The 21,396-nt window shown below is 66.0% G+C and overlaps 2 protein-coding genes across 2 annotated transcripts; both read right to left on the minus strand.

Annotated features, from left to right (window-relative positions):
* Positions 1 to 30: 30 nt before the first annotated feature.
* Positions 31 to 17,283, minus strand: CHLRE_13g583500v5 (uncharacterized protein). Its single transcript, XM_043069618.1, has 26 exons — positions 17,114 to 17,283; positions 16,793 to 17,043; positions 16,367 to 16,584; positions 15,691 to 15,840; positions 14,766 to 15,422; positions 14,178 to 14,312; positions 13,834 to 13,896; positions 13,424 to 13,536; positions 12,910 to 13,005; positions 12,433 to 12,634; positions 12,201 to 12,299; positions 9,658 to 9,803; positions 8,890 to 9,061; positions 8,381 to 8,509; positions 7,977 to 8,074; positions 7,394 to 7,508; positions 6,682 to 6,850; positions 6,267 to 6,373; positions 5,852 to 5,954; positions 5,366 to 5,504; positions 4,725 to 4,793; positions 4,028 to 4,499; positions 3,710 to 3,872; positions 3,173 to 3,506; positions 2,523 to 2,918; positions 31 to 2,380 (listed from the first exon to the last, which is right to left on the minus strand). Exons 1-26 carry the CDS (start codon positions 17,194 to 17,196, stop codon positions 592 to 594), a joined length of 6,468 nt encoding a protein of 2,155 aa, XP_042917593.1. The 5' UTR covers positions 17,197 to 17,283; the 3' UTR covers positions 31 to 591.
* A 190-nt stretch (positions 17,284 to 17,473) lies between these two features.
* On the minus strand, positions 17,474 to 21,283 carry CHLRE_13g583550v5 (uncharacterized protein). Its single transcript, XM_001693778.2, has 8 exons — positions 21,148 to 21,283; positions 20,934 to 21,029; positions 20,774 to 20,865; positions 20,608 to 20,664; positions 20,286 to 20,375; positions 19,534 to 19,698; positions 19,091 to 19,247; positions 17,474 to 18,571 (listed from the first exon to the last, which is right to left on the minus strand). The coding sequence occupies exons 1-8, from the start codon at positions 21,215 to 21,217 to the stop codon at positions 18,432 to 18,434; spliced, it is 867 nt and encodes a 288-aa protein (XP_001693830.1). The 5' UTR covers positions 21,218 to 21,283; the 3' UTR covers positions 17,474 to 18,431.
* Between the last annotated feature and the right edge of the window lie 113 nt (positions 21,284 to 21,396).

Raw genomic sequence — 21,396 nt, forward strand, 5'->3', positions numbered from 1 at the left:
AGCTGGCGGGCTGGGCGCCTGGGCCCTACTTCCCCTGCTCCGTTACATCCAGCCCGGGGCCGTGGGGCTGGCGGGTTGGGCCTGTCAGCACGCCTGTCAGCCTGTCTGCAGCTCCACAGGTGCCAGGTGGTGCCCCACATATGTCAGGTGGCAGGTGGTGCAGGCCCACCGCCCAGAGAGGAGTGGGGACAGCACGTGGCAGCCGCACGCGCCGCGCCTGCGCCTGCGCATCTACCTTCGCTGCTTCAACGCTGCAAGCCTGGTTGCAACAAATTTGCGGATCCCCCCCATGCACCAGCCTCGTTGCAAGGTACTGACGGAGCGGAGGCAGGAGCACGGTGGTTACACAGCGTCGCCCTCTCATCCGCTGCGGCCCGCCATTTCTGCAACCCCCGTACGGCAGCGCCAGTGCGCCACGACCAGCTGACTAGCTCACGACCTCATCAATGTCGCACGACGCACATGCGGCGACGTGAGGCGACGTGTTTGCCCCCAGAGAACACAATGCACGACATCGCATCGAGTCATCCCGTGCTACGGTCGTTGATCAACCGCCTCCCAGGCCAACCGAAAATGCTCGTCTCAAACCCTTCAGCTCCTCCTCTTCTGCGCCGCAGGCGGCGGTTGCTCCGCTTCCGAGTCAGGCGGCGGCGGCCGCGGCCGCGGCGGCGCCGCACTTGCGGTGCTTGCGGCCGGCGCTTGCGGCCTTACCTGCACCGGCACCTTGAGCTTGAATTTGAGGCCCGTCTTGGGCGCGCCGCCACCCGCCGGCGCCGCCCCTGCTGGGGCCGCCGCCGGCGCCGCCGCCAGCGGCGGTTGCGACACCCCTGGCGGCGGCGCACGCTGCGACGGCGGCGGCGCCGCTGGCGTCTTGGTGGGCGAGGTGGCGGGCGCGGCGGCGGCAGCCGCCGCCGCCACGGCTGACGCCGGCCCCGAGGTGCCGGGCGGTCCCCCTGTTGAGCCCGCGATAGAGAGCCTTCGCGACAGCGGCGGCATTGGCGGCGCGGCGCCCGTCGAGGCGGCTACCGAGGCGGCGGTGGCGCCGCTCATTGGAGTGGCGGAGCCCGCGCCCGTGCCCGGGGCGGCAGCACGGCCGCCGGCTGCTGCTGCTGCTGCAGCCGCAGCAGCGGCGGCTGCGCCGGGCTGCCGGATTTTCACCTTGAGCGCGCGCGGCGCCGAGACCGGCGGCGCTGCCTTGGGCGCGGCGGTCTTGACCGCAGCGGCCGCGCTGGACGGCGTGGAAGCCGCGGCCGGCGGCGGCCTGGCGGCTGGCTTCCTAACGCCACCGTCAGGGGCTGCGGAGGCTGCGGCAGGAGGCGAGGCCGCGCTTCCCGGCGTGGCTGCCACAGCGGCGCCATCGGGCTTGGCCGCCGCCGCGGCCGCGTCCGGCCGGGGCGGACGAGCGGTGGGCCACTTGCGGGCGGGCGGGCCGCCCTCCTTCGGCGCCCCACCTGCCCCCGCTGCCGCTGCCGCTGCCGTGCCGGCGGCGGCGCCTTGGGAGCGCGCCGGCGAGCCTGCGGACTTGGGTGACGCCTCTTTGGAGCGCGGGCCCACGGCTGTGGCCGTGGTGGTGCCTGGCGTGGCGGCGGCGGCCTGGGGTGGCTTGGCTGCTGGCCTGCCGTCGCCAGCAGCGCGAGGCGAGGACGGCGCGGAGGTGGGCCGGGGGGAGGTGGGCGGCCGGGCGCCGGCGGAGCCGGCTGGTGCCGGGGCCTGCCCCTGCGGCGCAGGAGCCTTGGCGGGGCGGGGCTTGGCAGCGCCGGGCGCGGGCGTGGCCGCCGGCGCAGCTGCCCCGGCTGCTGCGCCGGCTGCTGTGTCCGGTGGCCGCGACGGCGATGGCCCGCGTCGCTGCTTTGCCCCAGCACCAGCACCCGCCCCAGTCTCCGCTGCTGATGCTGCCGTTGGCTTGACGCTGCTGCCAGCGGCCGGCGCCGCCCCACCGCTGGCGGCAGGCCGCGGCGGGCTTGCGGTGGCCGCCCGCGGCGGCGACACCTTCCTTGCCGCCGCCACCGCCGGCCCCGCCGCCGACACTGACGCCGGCGCCGCTGCCTGCTGCTTGCCGTCCGCTGGCCCTGCCGCCGCCGCTGCCGCACCGCCGCCGCTGCCTCCAAGCCGAGGCAGCCGAGACGGGCTGGCTGCACGTGCTGCCGCTGTCGGCTGCTGCTGAGCCGGAGGCTGCGGCGGCGCTGCCGCTGCGGGCTCAGCGCCTGGTGGCGGCGTCGCTGCCCCCCGCGCGGCCGCCGCAGCACCCTTAGTGGAAGGTGTGACGTCGTGAGCTGCAGGCGGCGGCGTGGACGCCGGCCCCGGCGCCGCAACGGACGGCGAGGCCGCGGCTATTGCTCCCGGATGCACCGCGGTGGGGTCGGCCGACACAGTGGGCGACCTGCATGACCCAGGGCGGTGAGGCAAGGCAGAAGAGACACAGCATATGTCGAAACAGCGTTGTTGAAACGGCATCAGCACACATGGTGACTGCATCCAGCCGTGCCTTCCATCTCATCAAGTCTTTGATCTGTTTATGGTACCTGACGGGCGTGTGCACGCCGCCGCCGCCGCCGCCGCCGCCGCCGCCACCCACCGACGGCGCCTGCGTCACCTCCCCAGACACCGCCGCCGCCGCCGCTGCCGCGCCGCCACCGTCCGCCGCACCGCCCGCCGACGCAGTCGGCGCCGCTGCCGCGGCCGCTGCCGCCGGCTGCGGCCGCATCGACGGCAGTTTCAACCGCTTGAGCGCGGGCGCCGCCGCGGCGGCGGCGGCCGCCGTGCCGGCGGTGCCGGCGGGCTGGCCGGCGGTGCCAGCGGAGCGCGCGCCGCCGCCGGCGTGCGGGTGGCCTGTGACGTGGCTCCGTGGCGGCAGGCCGGCGCGTGTGATGTTGGAGGGCTCGGGCATGTCGTCAGCGGTGCCGTCGTCCGGCGATGTCCTGTGGCGGTTGGTGGTGGTGGTGGCGGTTGGTAATGGTATCAATCTAAGCAGTTACACATGGTGGTGGCGAGGCCACTGGAGACGTGCTCTCGCACGCCCTGGTGCCAGGCCAGGCGTCAGACCGCATTCATCCCGCTGTGTGGCTGGAACACAATCCAACTACCCGTCCTGCACTCACTCTGGCTTTCCAGCCGCAACCCTACCCACCCACCCAGCCACCCATTTCGGGCATGCCACCACCCAGCCACCCACCTGTACAGCGAGGGCGGCTGACTGGCCAGCAGCTGCAGCCCCATGAAGGCCAGGTGCCGCAGCCGCGGGTCCTCACACGCCTCCTCACCTGCAGCCGCACCCGCGCCACCCACACCCGCTGCTGCTTCCCCCGCTGCTGGCGCCCCCGCCGCCCCCGCCCCCGCCCCCGCTGCTGCCCCCCCTCCTGCCGCAGCCGTGCCGCCGACAGGCAGCCCCAGTGCCAGGGCGTAGAGGCCGGCGCAGGCGGAGGCGCTGACGGGCACCACCAGGGCTGCGGGGTCGGTGTGTGTGCCCTCCTCCTTGGCGTCCGCCACCACACGTGCCTGCATGGAGCCTGCGTGATGCCAAGGCAGTGGGGTGGTGGCGGTGGGGGTGGTGAGCCCACAGCAGCCCAGCAACACTCCGGGCGGGCCGGGAAGCGCAACCACTGCTCTTGTGCATGCTGCAGCTGTGACGCAGCGGCGCAATGAGCGGCCAAGCCCGGCCGCGTTACCATCATACCCATACAGCTGTTGTTTACATCCCCCCTCTCCTCACCCAGCAGGCTGACCGCCTCCGCCATCACCGCCAGCCTCAGGGCCGGCAGCGGCTCCACCTGCAGCAGCCCCAGCGCCAGCCCAATGACGCGGCTGGCGGGCTTGCCATCGGGGCCGCCGCCCGCCGCGCCGCGCCGGCTGGACATCACCTTGGCCTCCGCAGCCTGCGCGCAGTGCGCGGGACGAGCCGTGCAACAGTGATAAACTGATGGGTCTCAAATGTGCAGTTCAAGCAACGTTGGGAGTGGCGGGCGGCGCACCGGTTTGTTTGCCACCATATTGCAGGACAAGGCACCGTGCGCCAGCCCGCCGCGCTCACCTCTAGCCGCAACAGGCACTGGTAAGCCGCCCGCCGCAACAAGTGGTGTGGCGGCTCCGCACCCTCCGGCGCCGCCGCCTCGGCCGCCGCCTCGCGCCGCCGCAGCCAGCCCCGCCGGCTCCGCCGCCGCCGCCCCGCCGCCGCCTTCACCAGATCCAGGCTGCTACTGCCATCCGCTCCGGGTGCGGCTGTAGCGTCCTCCATCGCCACATCGCCCCCGCCGTCGGCGCCGGCATCCGCGCCCGCTGCGTTGGCGGCGGCGGCCGCCGCCGCCGCCGCGCGCGCCAGCGCGCCCGCTGTGAGCTCCTGCGTATTTAGCTGGTGGCAGTAGCCACCGCCGCTGCCGCCGCCGCTGGCACTGCTGCTACTGCCGGTCGAGGGCAGCGGCGGTCGGGCGAAGCGCAGTAGCACACGGCGCAGGCAGGCGTACAGCTCGAGGGCTTTGGCCTCCGCGCCGGCGCCGCGGCCTTGCCTGTGGCGCGAGAATGGGGATTGACGTCAGAAGAGCGATGTCCGTGAGGGCGCCGCCGTATGAGGGCCCAACACTCCGTCGCCATCCCCCGGATTTCCTTGCTCGGAATAATACTGCAGTCGCAAAAGCCCAAAGCCATATCCAAGCCCACACCTGCGCGCAGTCACACCCAAGCCCACACGCAACCCGCACCCAAACCCACACGGCCGCCCCCACCCTATCTACCTGGGGTTGACGGACAGCGCCAGCGAGGTCATGGCCGCCAGGCAGGCGCACCCGACCGCGTAGTTGTGACTGTGTGCGTGTGTGAGGCACACACAGGCGCGGAGAAAGAGAATGTGTGTGTGTGTGTGTGTTAAAGAGCACAAGGAAAACATGTGTGTGTGTGTGTGTGTGTGTGTGTGTGTGTGTGCGTGTGTGTGTGTGTGCGGGAGTGCGGGGACAGGGGTGGGTGGATCACGCATGGGAGGTCCAGTCCTTGCCTCTTAACACATTGTGTGTGCGCCCTGGATCCTCGGTGTCTCTGGCCTGCATAGTGGAAGCGATGGACCCCCTTCCACACACAATCACACGCCCGGGCCCTCCCCCGATGAGACCTGCTCGTTGGGCTCGAGCACCAATCCCCACACGCCCCCGCCGCCCTCCCCACCTCCCCCCAACGGTCGCCTCTGCCCGTGCTCCGCTAGTTTGGCTTCGTTTGGTCTCGTTTGGGCTGGTATTTGCACTCTCCCTCCCTCCCTTTTGCATTGGCTTCGGTTTACTTTGCGCTGTAGTATTCACAACCTCCACCCCACTTCTTATCATAATAATCATGAATGAATGTGACCCACTCCTTAAGTTATCATGAATGAATGTAACCCCCCTACCTGGGCTGCAGGCACTCTCGCAGCATGTAGTCGTCCAGCAGCCCCAGCAGCCGACACAGCTGGCCGGCGTGCGGCGGCCGCAGCAGCCCCGCCGCCTCAATCACCGCGGACAGGTAGGAGGCGTCGTCGTACAGGTTCTCTGGCGCGTGCAAGGGTTGTTCGCAAGGAAACAGAGATGTTGTCGTACAGGTTCTCTAGTGCGTGTAAGGGTTGTTGGGCAAAGGGTTAAGATGGGCGGGTCTAACATTGCCGCAGGGGTGGTGGACGTCAAGGGGGGGGGAGAGAAGGTTCACGTGCGTCACTACCGAGACAGCAAACAGCTTTGGCTCCGCCCCAACTCTCCCTGGCTGCATGGGATGCATGGGATAGCCCCGTGGGATAGCCCACTGTACGCCATCCCAGCCGGCCGGTCTGCCCGCCTGCCTGCCCGCCTGCCTGCCTGCCCGGCCTCCCCTTGGCCTCGCCCCGGCCTCCCCACAGCCTTACCTGAGTTGTCGTTGTTGCTGAGTACGTCGGTGACCAGCTGCAGCGCCTCAGGCGTGGAGTTGAAGGACACATCCCGGATGGAGGCCAGGCAGGCGGGGATGGCCTGAGAGGGGGGTCACACTCATGACAAGTTAAAGAAGAAGAAGTGAAGTTGAAGCTAGGTACATTGATACAGCGGGCGCGTCGTAAACAATGACCGTGGCCAGGGGTTCCAGTCATGATTACCGGTAAGTAAGAAGAAGCGAAGTTGTACATCAACGCCACCCCGCTCTCCTCCCCGCTCTACCGTATTGCATTGGGGTTCGGTTTAGTTTGGGCTGGTAGCTGCAACCCACCCACCCACCCACCCACCCACCCACCCACCCACCCACCCACCCCCGCTACACTTCTCTGTACCAATCCGTGCAACCCCCACCTGCAGCACCAGGTGTTGCCCCAGGTCACTCCAGTAGTTGGGGCGCAGTACGGCGGTGGCGGGGTCGCGGCAGCAGTCGTAAAAGTACGACAACAGGCTGGGCGCGGCTGCGGGGGGAAAGAGAGGGAGGGAGAGAGGGGCCGGGAAAGGGAGGCGCGAGTGTCAAGCGTGTCGGTTCTTACCGTATGGGGAATGTTGATCAAATGGGTACCTCCCCCCCGGCCGCATGAATGGCTACAACCCCCCGGGCGGCGACATTTATCGCCGGCGCCGCTCGCCCTGCTGCTCCACGACGCCTCGGCCCACATCCCATAAGTATTATTGCTTGCAACTAACGCCTCTGCCTGCACTCCCCTCGTTTTCGTTGGTTTTGGTATAGTTTGGGCTGGTATTTACAACCCCCCCTCTCTCTCACCGGGCTGAGTGCTCATGGAGGCGCTGAAGGCCGCCAGCGCCCTCGCCGCCTCCACCCGCACGCGGCAGTACAGCCGCTCGCCGCGCACCGCCTCCAGCAGGGCGGCGATGACGGAGGAGGAGTCGGCGGCGCCCGAGGACTCCAGCTGCAGCCCCAGACGCATCAGGCCCTGAGGGGGTGTGTGGTGATAATGGTGGTGGTGGTGGTGGTGGTGGTGGTGGTGGTGTTGGTGGTGGTGGCGTAGGTGTTGGTGTTGGTGGTGGTGGTGGTGTGGGGGCGGGGTGGTGGTGGTGGTGCGGTGGCGTTGGTGTTGGTGGTGGTGTGGGGGCGTGTGTTGCGCAATGAGGGAAACCGTCCCCTCATTATTGGGGTCGGTTGCGATGGTGGACGTGTGTGTCAGGCAAGGACACAGAGAAGGGGAGGAGGGAGTCGCGGGGGCATGGGGCACTGGCAGCCGGCGGCCCAGGGAGGGAGCGTGCGGCAGTCCTGCTGGCCGTGGTAGTGGCGGTGGCGGGTGCCCCCAGTGGCCCCACAACGCGCGAAATGCCGGGAGCCGGGACTCCGTGGGCATCATGCGCATCCTGCCGCAGCTCACCCTGTAAGCCCTGTCACCTGCCACCTGCCTCCTCTCTCCTCCCCTCTCCTCCTCCCCTCCCCTCCTGCCCTCCTCCCGCGCACCCGCCCCCGCCCACCCACTCGCCCACCCGCCCACCTGCACCGCCAGGCTCTGCGCCACCACGTCCTTGCTGCTCCTCAGCTGCGCCGCCCACATGGCCTCGCCCTGCAGCACCACCACCTCGCACAGCCACTCCTGAAGCGGGTCAACCCTGGGGGGGGGGGGGGTTGTAAATACCAGCCCAAACTGAAAAAGCGGCACAGGATGCACTGAAGACTGCAGAGGGTCAGCAGCGGCAGTATAGCATCAGGGGCAGGAGCAGGAGCGGCGGCGGCAGAGGGGACGCATACAACAGGCAGGCACGACAGGCAGGTGATACTTGCGCGAGAAATGGCAAGCCGGTAGGAAAGGGACGTGGCCATACGCCGCCTCAGCATCATCAGCCCCAACAGCCCGCCCCACCACCTGTAAGCCCACCACCCAATCACTGCTCCATGCATGGGCGGCCGCCTGCGGCTTCCCCCTCCTAACCCTGCACCAATCCACCCACCCCCATTCCTTCGATAACCATGAATGCAATCCCCCTCCCGGCGCATATGCGGCTGCGGTTTCTCCTTGCAGCGCGACTGTTTCCTTACGGGATTGGTCCAACGTTCACCCCCTGAGCCGGCACCCTCACCTGAGGTACTGCACGGGGATGCGGTGCTCGTCCGCCGCCGCCTGGCCACCCTGCGTGCCGCCCTCCTCCTCGCCGGCGCCGTCCTCCCCCGGGACCACCTGGCCACACAGCACACGGCAGCGAGGCAGGGGTTCGGGTGGGTCCGGGGTTTGAATGTCGTTGGTGGGTTCCGCCTCCCCCTACCCCTCCCACCATGTTCGCTGCCCCACCCCCTTCCCTCCCCATCTTCCTCCGCCTGTCTCCCCTGCCCCACCCCCTCCAATCCCCACCTTCCTCCGCCTAACCCCCTGCCACTCCCACCATCTTTCCTGCCCCCCATCCGTCCCCACCTTCCTGTGCCCCACCCCCTCCACTCCCCACCTTCCTCCGCCTGCCCCGCTGCCCCACCTCCTTTCACTCCCCACCTTCCTCCGCCTGCCCCGCTGCCCCGGCTTGACGGTGAGCTCCATCTCGTGCACGCAGCTGTCCACCGCCGCCTCCATGCGCTCCACCACGTTCTCCTGCACAGCGCCGTCGTGGTCGTACACCGCCACCTGCGTGGTTTGAGGGGGTTCCGTGCATGACTAGTTGGCAGGTCGTTGCAGCGGATCAGGCTTTAGGGGGGGGTTTGCAAGGATTGGTACAGGGCTTGTTTTAGGGGGGCCTACATTCATGATTATTTATGAAATGAAGGGGGGGTTACATTCATGATTAGTCAAGTGAAGGGAGGGAGGTGTGGAGAGGAGGTGTGGAGGGGGGGTGATAGTGCGAGGTAGAGGCTTACGTGGGCGAGGTGTGGAGACGGTGTGGGCGACTCATGCGCACCTTGCGATGCCAGCCCGCGCATTCGCCCGCCGGACCGCCTGCACACACCCCGCCCCACCCCCTCCCGCCCTGCAACCTGCACCCCGTCCCGCCCCGCCCCGCCCCGCACCCGTATGCCGCGCCCCGCGGTGTCGCTCTTGCTGCGCTGCGCCGCCGCCGCCCGGCCCGCCTCCGCCACCTCGGGCCCGCCCTCCTGCTTCAGCGCCAGGACCAGCGTGTTGTTGCGGCGGATGAAGGTGAAGCCGGCGGTCAGGCGCGGACAGCCGCGGCCGTAGATCCAACTGCATTTGCGTTTTGGTGGGTGGGGGTTACATTCATGACTAGTTCAGGAAGTGGTAGACGGTAGACCATGGGGGAGGTTGGGATGTATGTGTACGAAGGCGGGCCAGGTGCGGGAGACGGGAATCAGGAGAGGCGAGGAAATGAACCCAAATTGCGGTGGGGAGTGTACCTTGTGGGGTCAAGGTCACTGCCACAGGAGTGTACCGTCGATACCGTGCTCCCTTACACACGCCCACATGCAACCACCCACACAGGCACACACACCGGGCCTCAACCACACACACCGCAACCGCACACGCAGCAACAGCACACGCAGCAACAGCACACACACACACACACACACACACACACACACACACACACACACACACCCAGGGTGCGGAGCATGGACGCATACAGGTGCATCGCGGGGTCAGGCCGAATGGTCGCCCGTGGGGTTACAGGCTTATCGCGGGTAAGTATGACTACCTGGGTGACGACAACCACGCGACGCTCGGTAAATTGGTAGGTATCCGTAAGTAACTCCGGCGTCGTCTGGGCGGGCTTTCGTTTCGTTTTTTAACACACACACGCACACACACACACACACACGCACCGCTCCGCAAAGGCCGCCACGTCTTTGGCCATGCCCGCGGCGCTGCCGCACTCCGTCACGAACTTGCGGGTGGACAGCAGCCTCATGTCGGCGCCGCGGGCGGGCGACCACTCGCGCAGCGCGTGCGCGGCCTTGCGACACACCGCCTGTGTTGGGGTGCGGGGTGCGGGGTGTAGTGTGGGGTCATATTCATGACCAATTGAGATTTAAGGAGAAGCAGAGATAGGAGCGGAGTGGGTGGGGTGAAGGGTCCACGCCTGACGTCGTTGAATCGGTACTGGTGCCAAGGCAGCAAAGCACCGCAGGATGACACACTCACACACACATATACACACACACACACACACACCGTCACACACCGTCGTGCATCGCATACACTGTCTTTGCGCAACATTTTCCTTGTGCTCTTTAACACACACACCGTCGCTTTGCTGCATCATATACACTGTCTATGCGCTATGTCTTCCTTGTGCTTTTAACACACACTGCGAGCCTGCGCGCGTCTTGTGACCATCGGTGACTTAGTGCGAGCCCACGCTGCACAACCACCTGCGGCGGCTGCAGTCGACTGGGAGGGGTGGCTGCGAGACTACCTTGCGCCGTCAGACGGCCGTCGCCGGCGCCGTGGGCCCACGCTCGCCGCGCTGCAGGGCCTTGTCGGCGACATCCCGCCATCATGGTGGAGTGCAGCGCAGGCTCACGCCGCACAGCTGGCGAGCCCTGGCCCAGCGCCTGTCCCGGCGCCGTCCACCAGTGAGGTCGTCCGCACCACCATCATGCCGCGCATGGGCTGGAAGCTCTCTGGCTCTGAGACCCTCAAAGTCCCCCTAGCGAAGCTGTCCGTCCGCATGGCCACATCCATGCAGCTGGACGATGTGGCCACGCGGCGGGCGGACCTACACGAGGATTATGAGCGCGCGGCACAGGGCCTCCCGCCGCGCGCTGTGGTGCGGCGGGAGGACCTGCCAGCAGCTGCGGCTGCAACGCTTGGCGCCATTAGGGACACCCTGGCGCGCCTTTGGCAGAGGTGCGGTGGGAACGGCGACACTTTGAGACGCTGTGGCGGTTGGCCATCGACGCAGTGCCACTGCCGGGAAACTCGCATATGCCGTTGGCTCGCCGTGAGCCATGCGGCTGTGGGCAACACGGCCATGGGGGCGCCGCGGTGGAGGCACACGCCGCCGCCGCGCCCACGCCACGGCAGCACCACTTCTGGGATTGCGCGGTGGCGAAGGCCGTGGTGGCGCAGATCAACGCACACAACCCCGGTCCGGCTCCCATCAGCCAAGCCCAGCTGTGGCTGGTTCAGGCGCCGCCGGGTTTTCAGCAGTGTGTTTGGGACGTGGTGGTGATGGCGGCGCTGGCCGCCACAGAACATGGCCGGGTGCGGCTGCGCGGGATGACGCGCGCCGCAGCGGCCCTGGGAATTCAGACGGCGGCGGCAGCAGCTCCCGAGGCTGCGGTGGCAGGTGCAGCGGAGGCGGAACCCGATCTTGACGAGATCCCGCCCACACAGCTGACGCCGCCGCAGCCAGGCGTCAACCCCGTCGAGCTTGCGTGCGCTCGTGCAGTCGCGGACTTCTGGTCGCGGCTGATGCAGTTTGCGCAGCTCGGCGTGCCCCAAAAGGGCTGGGATGGTGTTGACGCCACTCACCCCATCCTGGCGGTGGTGAACGGTGAAATGCTGTGCGCGATGCCGCAAGCTATGGAGCTGGAGGCTTGAAAGGGATCAGCCCTTAGGAGAAGCGCGTGAGCACTAACATGAGCCACTGAAGCAGTGGCATACGAGAGGGTCAGCGGGGGAGCTTAGTGGGCAGGCGAAGGGTTTTTTTGTTTTACGCCCGTGGGAGCAGGGCCAGGTTTGCGGGGTTTTTATGCCTGAGAGGGTGTATTGGGTGCTGCAACACCCCGGGTCTTACGGCCTGGACCGGCCTAGTGGCCAGACGCGTTTGTGGCTGCCCTTAGGCATTGTCTGCCCTGGCGTCGAGAGCTGGTTAGGTTGCGGTTGAGGTCGTGCAGGCTGCCGGGTCGTAGGACTCAGCCCCGCAGCCACTGTGGTCGTGCTTTCGCGTGCTGTCGCGTGCTGCGTGTTTTGTTATGTTTGCTGTTTTTTGTCTGCCCGCCTGGTTTTTTAAGAGGTAGCTCGCCCGCTGGGTCTGAGGTTGTTACACCGGTAGTAATTCCGCAAGGATTACTGGCGCGGTGAAGGGTCGGAGTGCGTTGCCCTGTGGACTCCAGAGCTGTTTGCGCTCTGCCGGGGAAACGCCAGGTCACGGCAGCCCTCGATTGAGAGCCCTGTCGTTGGTTATACCAGATACACGATTCACGTGATCTGGCAGAATAACCGTGGAAACCGTAGTCACACACACACACACACACACACACACACACACACACACACACACACACACACACACACACACACACACACACACACACACACACACACACACACACACACACACACACACACACACACACACACACACACACACACACACACACACACACACACATACACACACACGCTGCCCCCCACGTACCTGCATGATGTTCCTGAAGCCGTCCTCGCCGGTGCGCTTCTCCAGCATGCGCAGCACCGCCACCGCCTTCCAACGCCGCAGCGGGGAGGGGTCCAGAGCCTGGCGCAAACACACACAAGCAGGGGCGGCACTTCATACTTGTGATTTAACCACTCTGTTCTCCACATACAGCAACCCCCCCCCCCAATCCTTAACTAATCATGAATGTAAACCCCCGCCCAATCCGCCTCACCTCGCTCCCATACATCTGACTCAGCGGGTCCTTCCGCCGCCGCCTCTGCTGCTGCTGCTGGTGCCCAGCCGCGCCCTGCTCCCCGCCTCCGCCTCCGCCTCCCGCCGCCGCCTCCTCGGCGTAGTCGTACTGGTTCTGCGGGCACAGCGGCGGCGGCTGGCCGTCATCGCCCGCCAGCACAGCCTCGCGTTCCTTGTAGCGCCTGCAAGGGGGGTTACATCGGGGTGGGGATTAAGTTCATGAGGGTTAAAGGAAGCGCCCGCAGGGGGTTGGGCGGAGTGAATGGGGCCTCCCCTGGCGCTTTCCAAGCACACGCTCGTGCCGCCCTCCCGCCTTGACGCCGTTCATCGCCCACCACGCCCACCGTGCCACCCTGCCCAACCACCACCAACACCACCCACGCACTTCCGCTCTGCATGAGACACACCCATCCACCCCACGCACCCACCCCCACCCCCACACTCCTCTGCCCCCCACCTGTACACGACCTCGTTCTGCCCCAGCCACGCCCGCAGGAAGGTGTCCGCCAGCAGCCCAGCCAGCCCCTCCACCAGCCACACGTCAGAGGAGGAGCTGCGTACCGCACGTGTGTGTGTGTGGGGGGGGGCAGGGAGTGGAGAGGAGCGGTACTGAGCAGGAGGAGGAGGGGCGCGTGGGCGCGGTGCACAAGATCCACACGCACACAAACCCGGTGACCCTCTCTCTTTGTGCATTCAAACGCCTAACCACCCAACCCCCACCCCATGCCTCCTCGTGCCACTGGTGTCCGGTCGCGAGTAGCGAACACACCCCTTGCCTCTGTTGCAGTCCTTCTCTCCCCCTCTCCCCCTCCTCCCTCCTCCCTTCTCCCTCCTCCTCCCTCCTCCCCCCTCCTGCTCCCTCCCCCCTCTCCACCTCCTCCCTGCTCCTCCCTCTTTGCTGGGCTCGGGCACATACGCCCCCTCTCTCCCCCTCCCCCAGCACACACCCCCTGCTCCCCCAGCACACTCACGCCGGCTGCACCACCACTCCGAACCACTGCCGCGCCAGCGCCTCCGCCAGCGCCACCTTGGCCTCCAGCCCCGCCTCCACGTCCCGGTCACTGTGGAGCAGCTCGGAGGAGGCCTGGGTGGGGACAGGGGGAGGTGCGGGGAGGGTTGGAGGTGCCGGCCCTGTTGTGCTCAAGCCAAGGTAAATGACCCCAAACACACCCGCCACGGTCAGTTGACACCGTGGGTTCCACCTGCCGCTACACTGCCCAAGCCCGCCCGACCACACACGGTGATGTACAACGACTCGCTTATGCAGCTGCAGTTCTCCTTGACGCGCGACTGTTTCCTTACGGGATTGGTTCAACGTTAACCCCCACTCCGGCAGCATCCAGCATCCCCCTCCCCCTTAGCCTCCTCCCCCCGCACTTACAACGATGCAGCCGGCGGCGGTGGTCACAGGCGCCGTGGCCAGTTCCGAGGGAATGAACACCACCTGCGTCGCGTTTGCGCCATGGTATGTTTGGGGGGCTTGGCGCGTGCTTGTTTGCCCGCTTGCATGCCGTCGGGCCCGGGTGCGACAGCCAGTGCGAACCAACGCTTCACAACACATCCCGAAAGGCTTCCCGAAAGGCTTCCCCAAGGGCTTCTCCAAAGGCTTCCCCACAGGCTTCCCGAATGAGGACGCACAAGGCACAACATGCAATCACCCCACCGCATCATCACTACTACCGTAGCATCAACAGCACATCCTCTAGGAACCCCCATGCGCCCCACCTGCAGCTGACTGAGTGGGAAGTTGACGGTGGACGCGATCTGGTACTCCTTGAAGGGCAGGTAGAAGAAGGCCGACGTGGACGACAGCTTGTCCAGCGCGCCGGGCGGGCCAAAGTGCGTGATGGTGGTGGAGTCCTGGCACGAGGAAAGGACGGAGGGAGGGGGCACGGGGCGGGGGTTGCAAGGATTGGTACAGAGAAGTGTAGCGAAGTAGACAGCAGGTGTGGCGTTGTGCGCACCGATGACCGGGGGGGGTTGTAAATAGCAGCCCAAACTAAACCAAACCAAGCCAAACTAGCGGAGCGCAGTCAGGGGTGACAGATGCAAGCGAGGGAAAGGCGCATGGGGAAAGGGGGGTTTCAGGCAGGCAGCCATACGTTTAGGCATGCGAACCATGTAGTTAGTTAGACCATGATGCGGCGCTGGATAGGGACATGCGTCGCGAACGGCGCGTGCGCGCAAGTACGGTACATGCACCCGGCCTGTTCAGCCTTATTTCTCAAGGAAAGAAACGCGAATGCAAGGCAGGCGCGTTCTGACCACTTGCCCAGCACCGTAGCATCAGCACCAATTCATGTAAGCCCGCACCTGCGCCCCGCCCGCGCCGCCGCCGCCTGCGGCCGGCTGCTGGCCCTGCTGCTGCCGCAGGAACGACTCCACCAACTGACTGGTGCTGCCCTGGTACTGCGGCACAACCGCCAACGGCCCAACCGTCACGTGCAGGTGGCGCGGCGCAACCGCCACCGGCTGCTCGTAGTACCAGACCTTGGCGTACGGCCGGGCAGACCGGCCGCCGCCGCCGTCCGCGTCGGCTTCAGCGGCGGCGCTGCCGCCGCGCTTGGGCGTGCGCGGCGCACGCGGCGGCCGATCCGCTCGCCGGCCCCGCGACCGTGGCCTGTCTTGGCCCTGGCTTCGGCCCTGGGCCCACGCGCCCGCCGCCGCCGACCCCCCGTCAACATCCATGGCCGTTGGAGCGGATGCCGCTGCCGCCGTCGCCGCTGCTGCAGAGCCATCCACATCCATTGCATCAGCGCCCGCCGGCTTGGCGCTCGCGGCTGCCGCCTCTGCTGCCGCCCCCGCCTCCTGCACCCCACCATCGTCGTCACCATCGTCGCCGTCCTCGCTGCCCTCCTCGCTCTCGCCGCCGCCTGCCTCCTGAAGGTCCGCCGGCGGCGTGCCCACCAGCAGCCGCTGTGACACCAGCGCACCGCTACACACCGCCACCTCCTGCAGCCCCACCTCCACCTGCGCATGTGTGCGGGCGTTCGTGCGTGTGTGTTGTTTGATAGCACAACGCCAACTCCCGAGCCCCACTCTACACCATGGGCCCCGCCTCCTCCCTCCTCCCTCCTCCCTCCTGCCTCCTCCCTCCGCCCTGCTCCCTCCTCCGCCCTCCTCCCTCCTCCACCCCATCCCTCCTCCCGCCTGCCTCCTCCCGCCTGCCTCCTCCCGCCTGCCTCCTCCCTCCTCCCTCCCCCCTCCTGCCGCCTTCCTCCTCCCTCCCCGCCTCCACCTGCAGCTCCCAGGTGTGCATGTCTGTGGGCCGGTCCACACACGGCACCAGGCAGCGGGCGCGGTTCAGGCCGCCGCAGTCGGCAGCCATGAAGCCGCGCAGGTAGCGCACGCCCGCGTCGCCGCCCAGCTTGCGGTAGCGCACCGTCACCTGACGGCATGGCGTGGGGAGCAGCGCAGTGCGGTGCGGCGGGGCAAGGCCGTGGGGTTAGGCAGGGTTGCGGGTGTCAAAGAGTCGAGGGAGCGTGAGTAGGGAGCTGATCTGCATCACTGTGGGGTAGGGAAGTAGGGGGTGGTTGCTGCTTCCCCACCATTGCCCAGAAAGGAGCATGGTGGGAGGCGTGATGATCCCCGGTTGGGCGGTGGTACTGGCGCCGATGTTGGCACTGGTGCTGCTACATGCCAGCGGCGCCTGACACGCCCGGCACTCCAGCTGTGTCCCATTCCAGCTGCGCTGCCCCGAACCATCTCAGCTTCCTCCGCCTCCGCACCAACCTCCACCTCCACCGCCCCATCCCCTGGGCCCCCCATGCGGTACCCATACCCTTACCCAGCCCCAGCCCCAGCCCGAGACACCATCGCCACCACCTCCACCACCACCATCCCCATCCCCATCCCCATCCTTACCGCGAGTCCCAGCCCCAGCCACCACCTCCCCCGCCCGTCCGCGCCCGCACCTTGACGGCAGTCGCCATGAGTGTGTCCTGCAGCAGCCGCTGCCTGAAGCCCTCAGAGCAGTGCTGCAGATCGGCAGCCAGAGCCGCGGTGCCCACCCCCGCCCCGGGCCCCGCGCCCGCGCCGCCCTGCTGCTGCTGTGGCTGCTGCTTGGGCTTGAGCGGGGAGTGGGCAACGGTGGCGGCTGCGCCGTGGCTCGCGCCGGCATCCCCTTCCTTGCCTGTACGGAGATGACGCACCGGCGCCAGGTGGGATCGTGTATGTCCAGGGTTAGTGCCGGTGGGCCCCTGCCTCACTTGGCCCATCCCGCTCTCCCCTCCCATTCTCATTTACCCCTCCCCTCCCGCGGGTCCCGCCTCCTTCGCGGGACCGTCCCACTATCCCTGACCCCCCCCCCCCTTATGCCTCTGGCCCGCCGACAGTCGCACCGTCCAGGGGGATCGCGAGGTCGCCCTGTGTGCGCTCGGCTTTGAGCGTGGCCCGGTAGTCGTCTGCCACATAGTCCGCAAAGTCCCGCGCGCTCTTATCAGCGATGCTGTCCAGGGACCGCTGTATGTGCCGCTGGATATGTCGGAACTGTACAGGCGTGGAGCCGACAAGAACTTCGTCAATGACCAAGTTGCGCGCGTGCAGCGCGACAACTCTGTGCCGCCCGGGTCGAATGTACAGCTCGGTCACCCTGTCAACGTTTGCAATTTACATTCAGTCCCGGACAAAGAGAGCTCGGCAGCTAGGGCTGAGGAATTTACCCGTGTAGAACTCCCCGCCATGGCTCCACGCGCAGCCTGACGCGTTGATGAAGGACATGCGCAAATTCTACATGTGCCTCCATTACTTGATGATATTGCTTCCAGCGCTAAACGCGCTGGAAATGCACTTTAAGACATTAAAACGTCTCTGGCTACTGCAAGCCCGTTACACTAGGTATTTCAAGTGTGGACATAATAAGAGGGGAGAGCAAGAGGGGAGGGCATTCTTGGCGAGGTGAGCTGAGATTTTGACGGCACGAACCCATGCTTGGGCCCCAAGTGGCCCCTCGATAAGTATCGCCTCATTGCCAGCCGAGGGCCCCCGCTGTGGGTACCACTGCCAACACAGATGATTTAACTTCACCACTCATTTTACAATCGAAGGGCTGATGCCACGGCGCTGGTCCAAGAGTGCTTTGGGATAGCGCACACGGATGTCGGGATGTATAGGGGCCCAAAACAGCCTGCTGCGAACCCCAACCGCCGCAGGCCGTCCACGGGACGTTCATTTCTTGACAGAGAAGTGAGAGATGAACACAGAGCGCTCCTAGTTTGCAACACTGCAGAACGAGAAGGGGACCGAGTCAGTCGTCTCATGCATCCCGCCTTGAGCTGCAGCATTCGGTGTGTAAGTGTGTGCAGTGGCATTAGCGTTCAGGCCATTGTTGCGTCAAGTTTACAGTCCGCAGCACGTGTCAGAACAAAATTGCCTACAAGGCTGTCTGCGCCTGCAGTCATACCACTCCATTTGCGTCTCTCACCGCTCTCAGCAAGTACGTGCCGCCTCTTACTTGGTACAGTGTGCCCTCAGCCCTACATCAGAACACTCGTAAACCGCCAATTCATTCGTGCCTACCTACGTCTTCCCATGTCGAGGAGCCCTACACCCGTTGGCATTGAACGGGGCATCCACTCCGTCTCAGCCGCTGTTACGCACTGGCACAGCAGGCCGCTCGCCTGCGAAGGTGCCATTGACCACTCCTGCCTGCATTGACCATCTTAGACCTGCTCACTCACTCCCATCGCTTACACCGGCAGCCCAGCCCAGCCGCCGGCTCGCTTCAGCGTACCAGCAGCCCAGCGCCTGGCCGCCGCAACCTCCTGCCACTCCGGGTGCAGCCACCAGCGGTGCAGCCACCAGCCGCCCCGCCTGCCGCTGCACACACGTCCACGCAGCTGCCGCTCTTATTCCACACACACATATCAACCCAGATGCCTGCCCGCCTGGCGCCTGTCTGCCTGGCGCTTGCCGGAATCTGCCAGCCCAGCCCAGCGCAGCCCAAGCCAAGGTGCGGTTGCCGGTTGTCCAGCTGCACATTTACTCGGCGCGCGCCTTCTTGCGCAGCGCCTCCAGCTCCAGGTCCAGCGCGTCCACTGCCCGGGGCTCCGGCAGCGAGCCCACGGCGCTGGTGGTGGAGGGCAGCATGCCGCGCTTGAGCGCAGCAAGCTCGTCGTCCACTGTGCAGCAGCAGCACAAGGGGATTACATACATGATTCAGCAAGAACTTTAGTTGTAGCCAGGCACAGTGGTACAGCATAGCGGGAGCAGGGAAGGGGGGGTCGGCGTTGTGAGGATGGGCCCACGAGCAAAGGGCCGAGCAGTGCAGCGAAACGGGCAGGCGACCAGGGGGAAGCGAGGGAGGCTGGGGTGATCGGGATGATAGGGTAGTCCGTGTGTGGGCACCAGACGAGCGCAGTTTGCAAGTGAGGGCGGACGGCGCTCCAAGCCCGCGCACACTTCGCCGGGGCTTCCATCACTCCCACTCAACCCCTGGCCCGCCGGCTTCCCCTGCCCCAAAACACGCCACCGACAGACACCACAACATCACGCACACGGCCCCTGCCGCAGCGCCGTCCACCCCGAGCCCCATGCCAATCAATATCAATACCACAACTCCTATCCCACCCACTCAGGCCAAACCCAAACCACGCAGCCCACGCAGCTCACGCCACACCACACCACGCCACGCCACGCACCGGTGCCGCTCTCCAGCTGCTTGAACTTGTTGTCGATGGTGTCACTGCCCACCAGCATCTTGGTGCTCTCCGCCTGCGCCTCCATGGACAGCACCTTCTGCTCCATCTTGTCGAACGCCACCACCGCGTTGCTGGTGTTCAGGCCAGACATCATCTCCTGCGGAGCGCGGACAGGCCAGGACAGGATGGGGGTCGCGATTGTAAGCGTGTTGACTGCAAGAAAAGCTTGTGTACCAGGCGGAGGTGCGAGGCCCCAGTCAACAATGCACTTTGGCCAGCAGCTTCGAGCCCGTGGCATTGCAGGATACCTGCAGCGCAGCTGACCCGCTGCCCCCGCTTGCGCTTTCACCTCAGCCCTTCATCCTTCCAAACCTACCTCTGCCCTTTCCCGGTCCCCCCCCCCTTCCAAGCTCCCGCCCTTTCACGCTTGTCGTCCCCCCCACCTGGATCTGCTGGCTGGTCTTAGCGCTGGCGGCGCGCGCCTTGAGCGTCTCCTTCTTGGAGCGAGCCTCCTGCAGCTTGGCCTCCAGCGCGCGCGTGTTGTTCAGCACGTCGCCGCTGGCCCCCGACAGCTGGTCCACCTGCACCTTCAGCTGGTCGGCTTGCTCCTACAAGTGCGGAGGGCAGCAAGGCGGATGTGGGCGGCTGTGAGTGAGCCGGTGGGAAGGCGCGGGCAGGATGGCGTGGTTTTGTGTGTTGTGTTGTGGTGCAAAATGGTGGCGGCGCTGCATGCTTACCCCGATTTGGCGCGACTGGGCCGCTACGGGGCATGATAATCGCAATCTCTTTCGCAGGCCTCCCAACCTGACTGACACCTGTGGCGGGCCTCCTTTCCCTGCTTTCCGCCCGACAGAATCCCGATGTAGTCCATCGAGCACCCTGCTGCGCTTTCCCGCAGTGATTCAAAGCCCACAGGCGTGGCTGCTACCATGTACATCTTCGCTCGCGTGGGCCCTGAGCTACACAGTTGCCTGCGCTACGCCAACATCGCTGGGCAATCACACAGGCACCACCCGGCCCGCTTTCGTTTCGTTTCGTTACCTTACGCCCAACTCGGTGACGAGGAAGCCCAAATATGCCCCAATCCCGCTCCTCCCTCCTACCGGGCAGCCCCCGCGGCCCAACCCCCTCTAATCCTTCTCCGGCACAGCAGTATGCCCGTGTACACGCCGTTGTACCGATGCCGGTGTGTTACCTGGTAGGTCTTGCGGCGCTTCAGCGCCTCCTTAGCCAGGTCGTCCTCGCCCTTCTGCACAGCCAGCTCGGCGCGTCGCAGCCAGTCGTCCTGTTGATGTGAGGCGGGGAAATGGGCGTGATGAGTGGTGGCGGGAGTGGTGGCAACAGCGCAGCAGTGAGACGTAGATTGTCGCACACGCGCCGATGCAGCAAAGCGTCATGCTCATCTTAAAGATCCCGCGGGCGAAAAGCCATTTGCGCCGTCATAGACACATGGCCGGGGCCGCCTGTGGGCCCCGCTCATGACGACCCCGCCCGAGGGTAGTCCCAGTTGCGCCTACCGCGGTGGTCTGTGCCTGCTTGTACTTGGTCTCAATCTGCTTCTGCTGAGCCAGAATCTGCGAGCATTCACGCGCGAGGGTTGCAGGTTAGGTTCTTGGGGGGAGGGGGGGGCAGACAACCTGGCAGGTCGGGCACAGTGGGCCTAACGTTTGCACACCCACCCACCGTGGCAGCAGCCTGGCGCATCTTAATCAGGTCGCCCTGCATCTCCTCAACCACCTGATCCAGCAGCTTCTCCGGATCCTCAGCATTGCTCACTGCGGGCGCAAAAAGAGGCGGGTGAAATTGCGCCCCAAACAGCTGGCCAGGCAACACCTTCTCTCACCAACGTTAGTTGCCCACGAGTTGACGATGCGTGCAGCGCGAGAGAACAGGTTCGCCTGCACCACAACAGCCTTGCGGCTGCGGCGGACGGCAGGGACTGCGGGGGACAGGGGGAGAGAAGCAACCATCAGTCGCGACCTGGACCTCATACAGCCCTATTCAAGCCGCTGTTCACAAATTGATACCACGTTTGCGTTTCTGGTGGCAGAACGCACCAGCAGAGCGAACGCCGCTGCGCTGGCCAGAGCGCAGGGTGTTCAGGCGCGAGCTCGCAAGCAGCGACATTTTTGCGTAGGACTAACAAGGAAGTTGGGCCACAGGCTGTATGTGATTTTAAAGTGCGTAGGTTGTAGGGGGCTCTTGGAAAGGCAGGAAAGCGGTAATTACAATTGGCCCTCTCCAGAAGCAAGCCATGCAGCCGGCCTGCCCGCAGCTGCCGAGCACATTGCTGCATACAGGGCGCG

The sequence above is a fragment of the Chlamydomonas reinhardtii genome, chromosome 13 (genome assembly GCF_000002595.2).
Source record: "Chlamydomonas reinhardtii strain CC-503 cw92 mt+ chromosome 13, whole genome shotgun sequence".
NCBI lineage: Eukaryota > Viridiplantae > Chlorophyta > Chlorophyceae > Chlamydomonadales > Chlamydomonadaceae > Chlamydomonas > Chlamydomonas reinhardtii.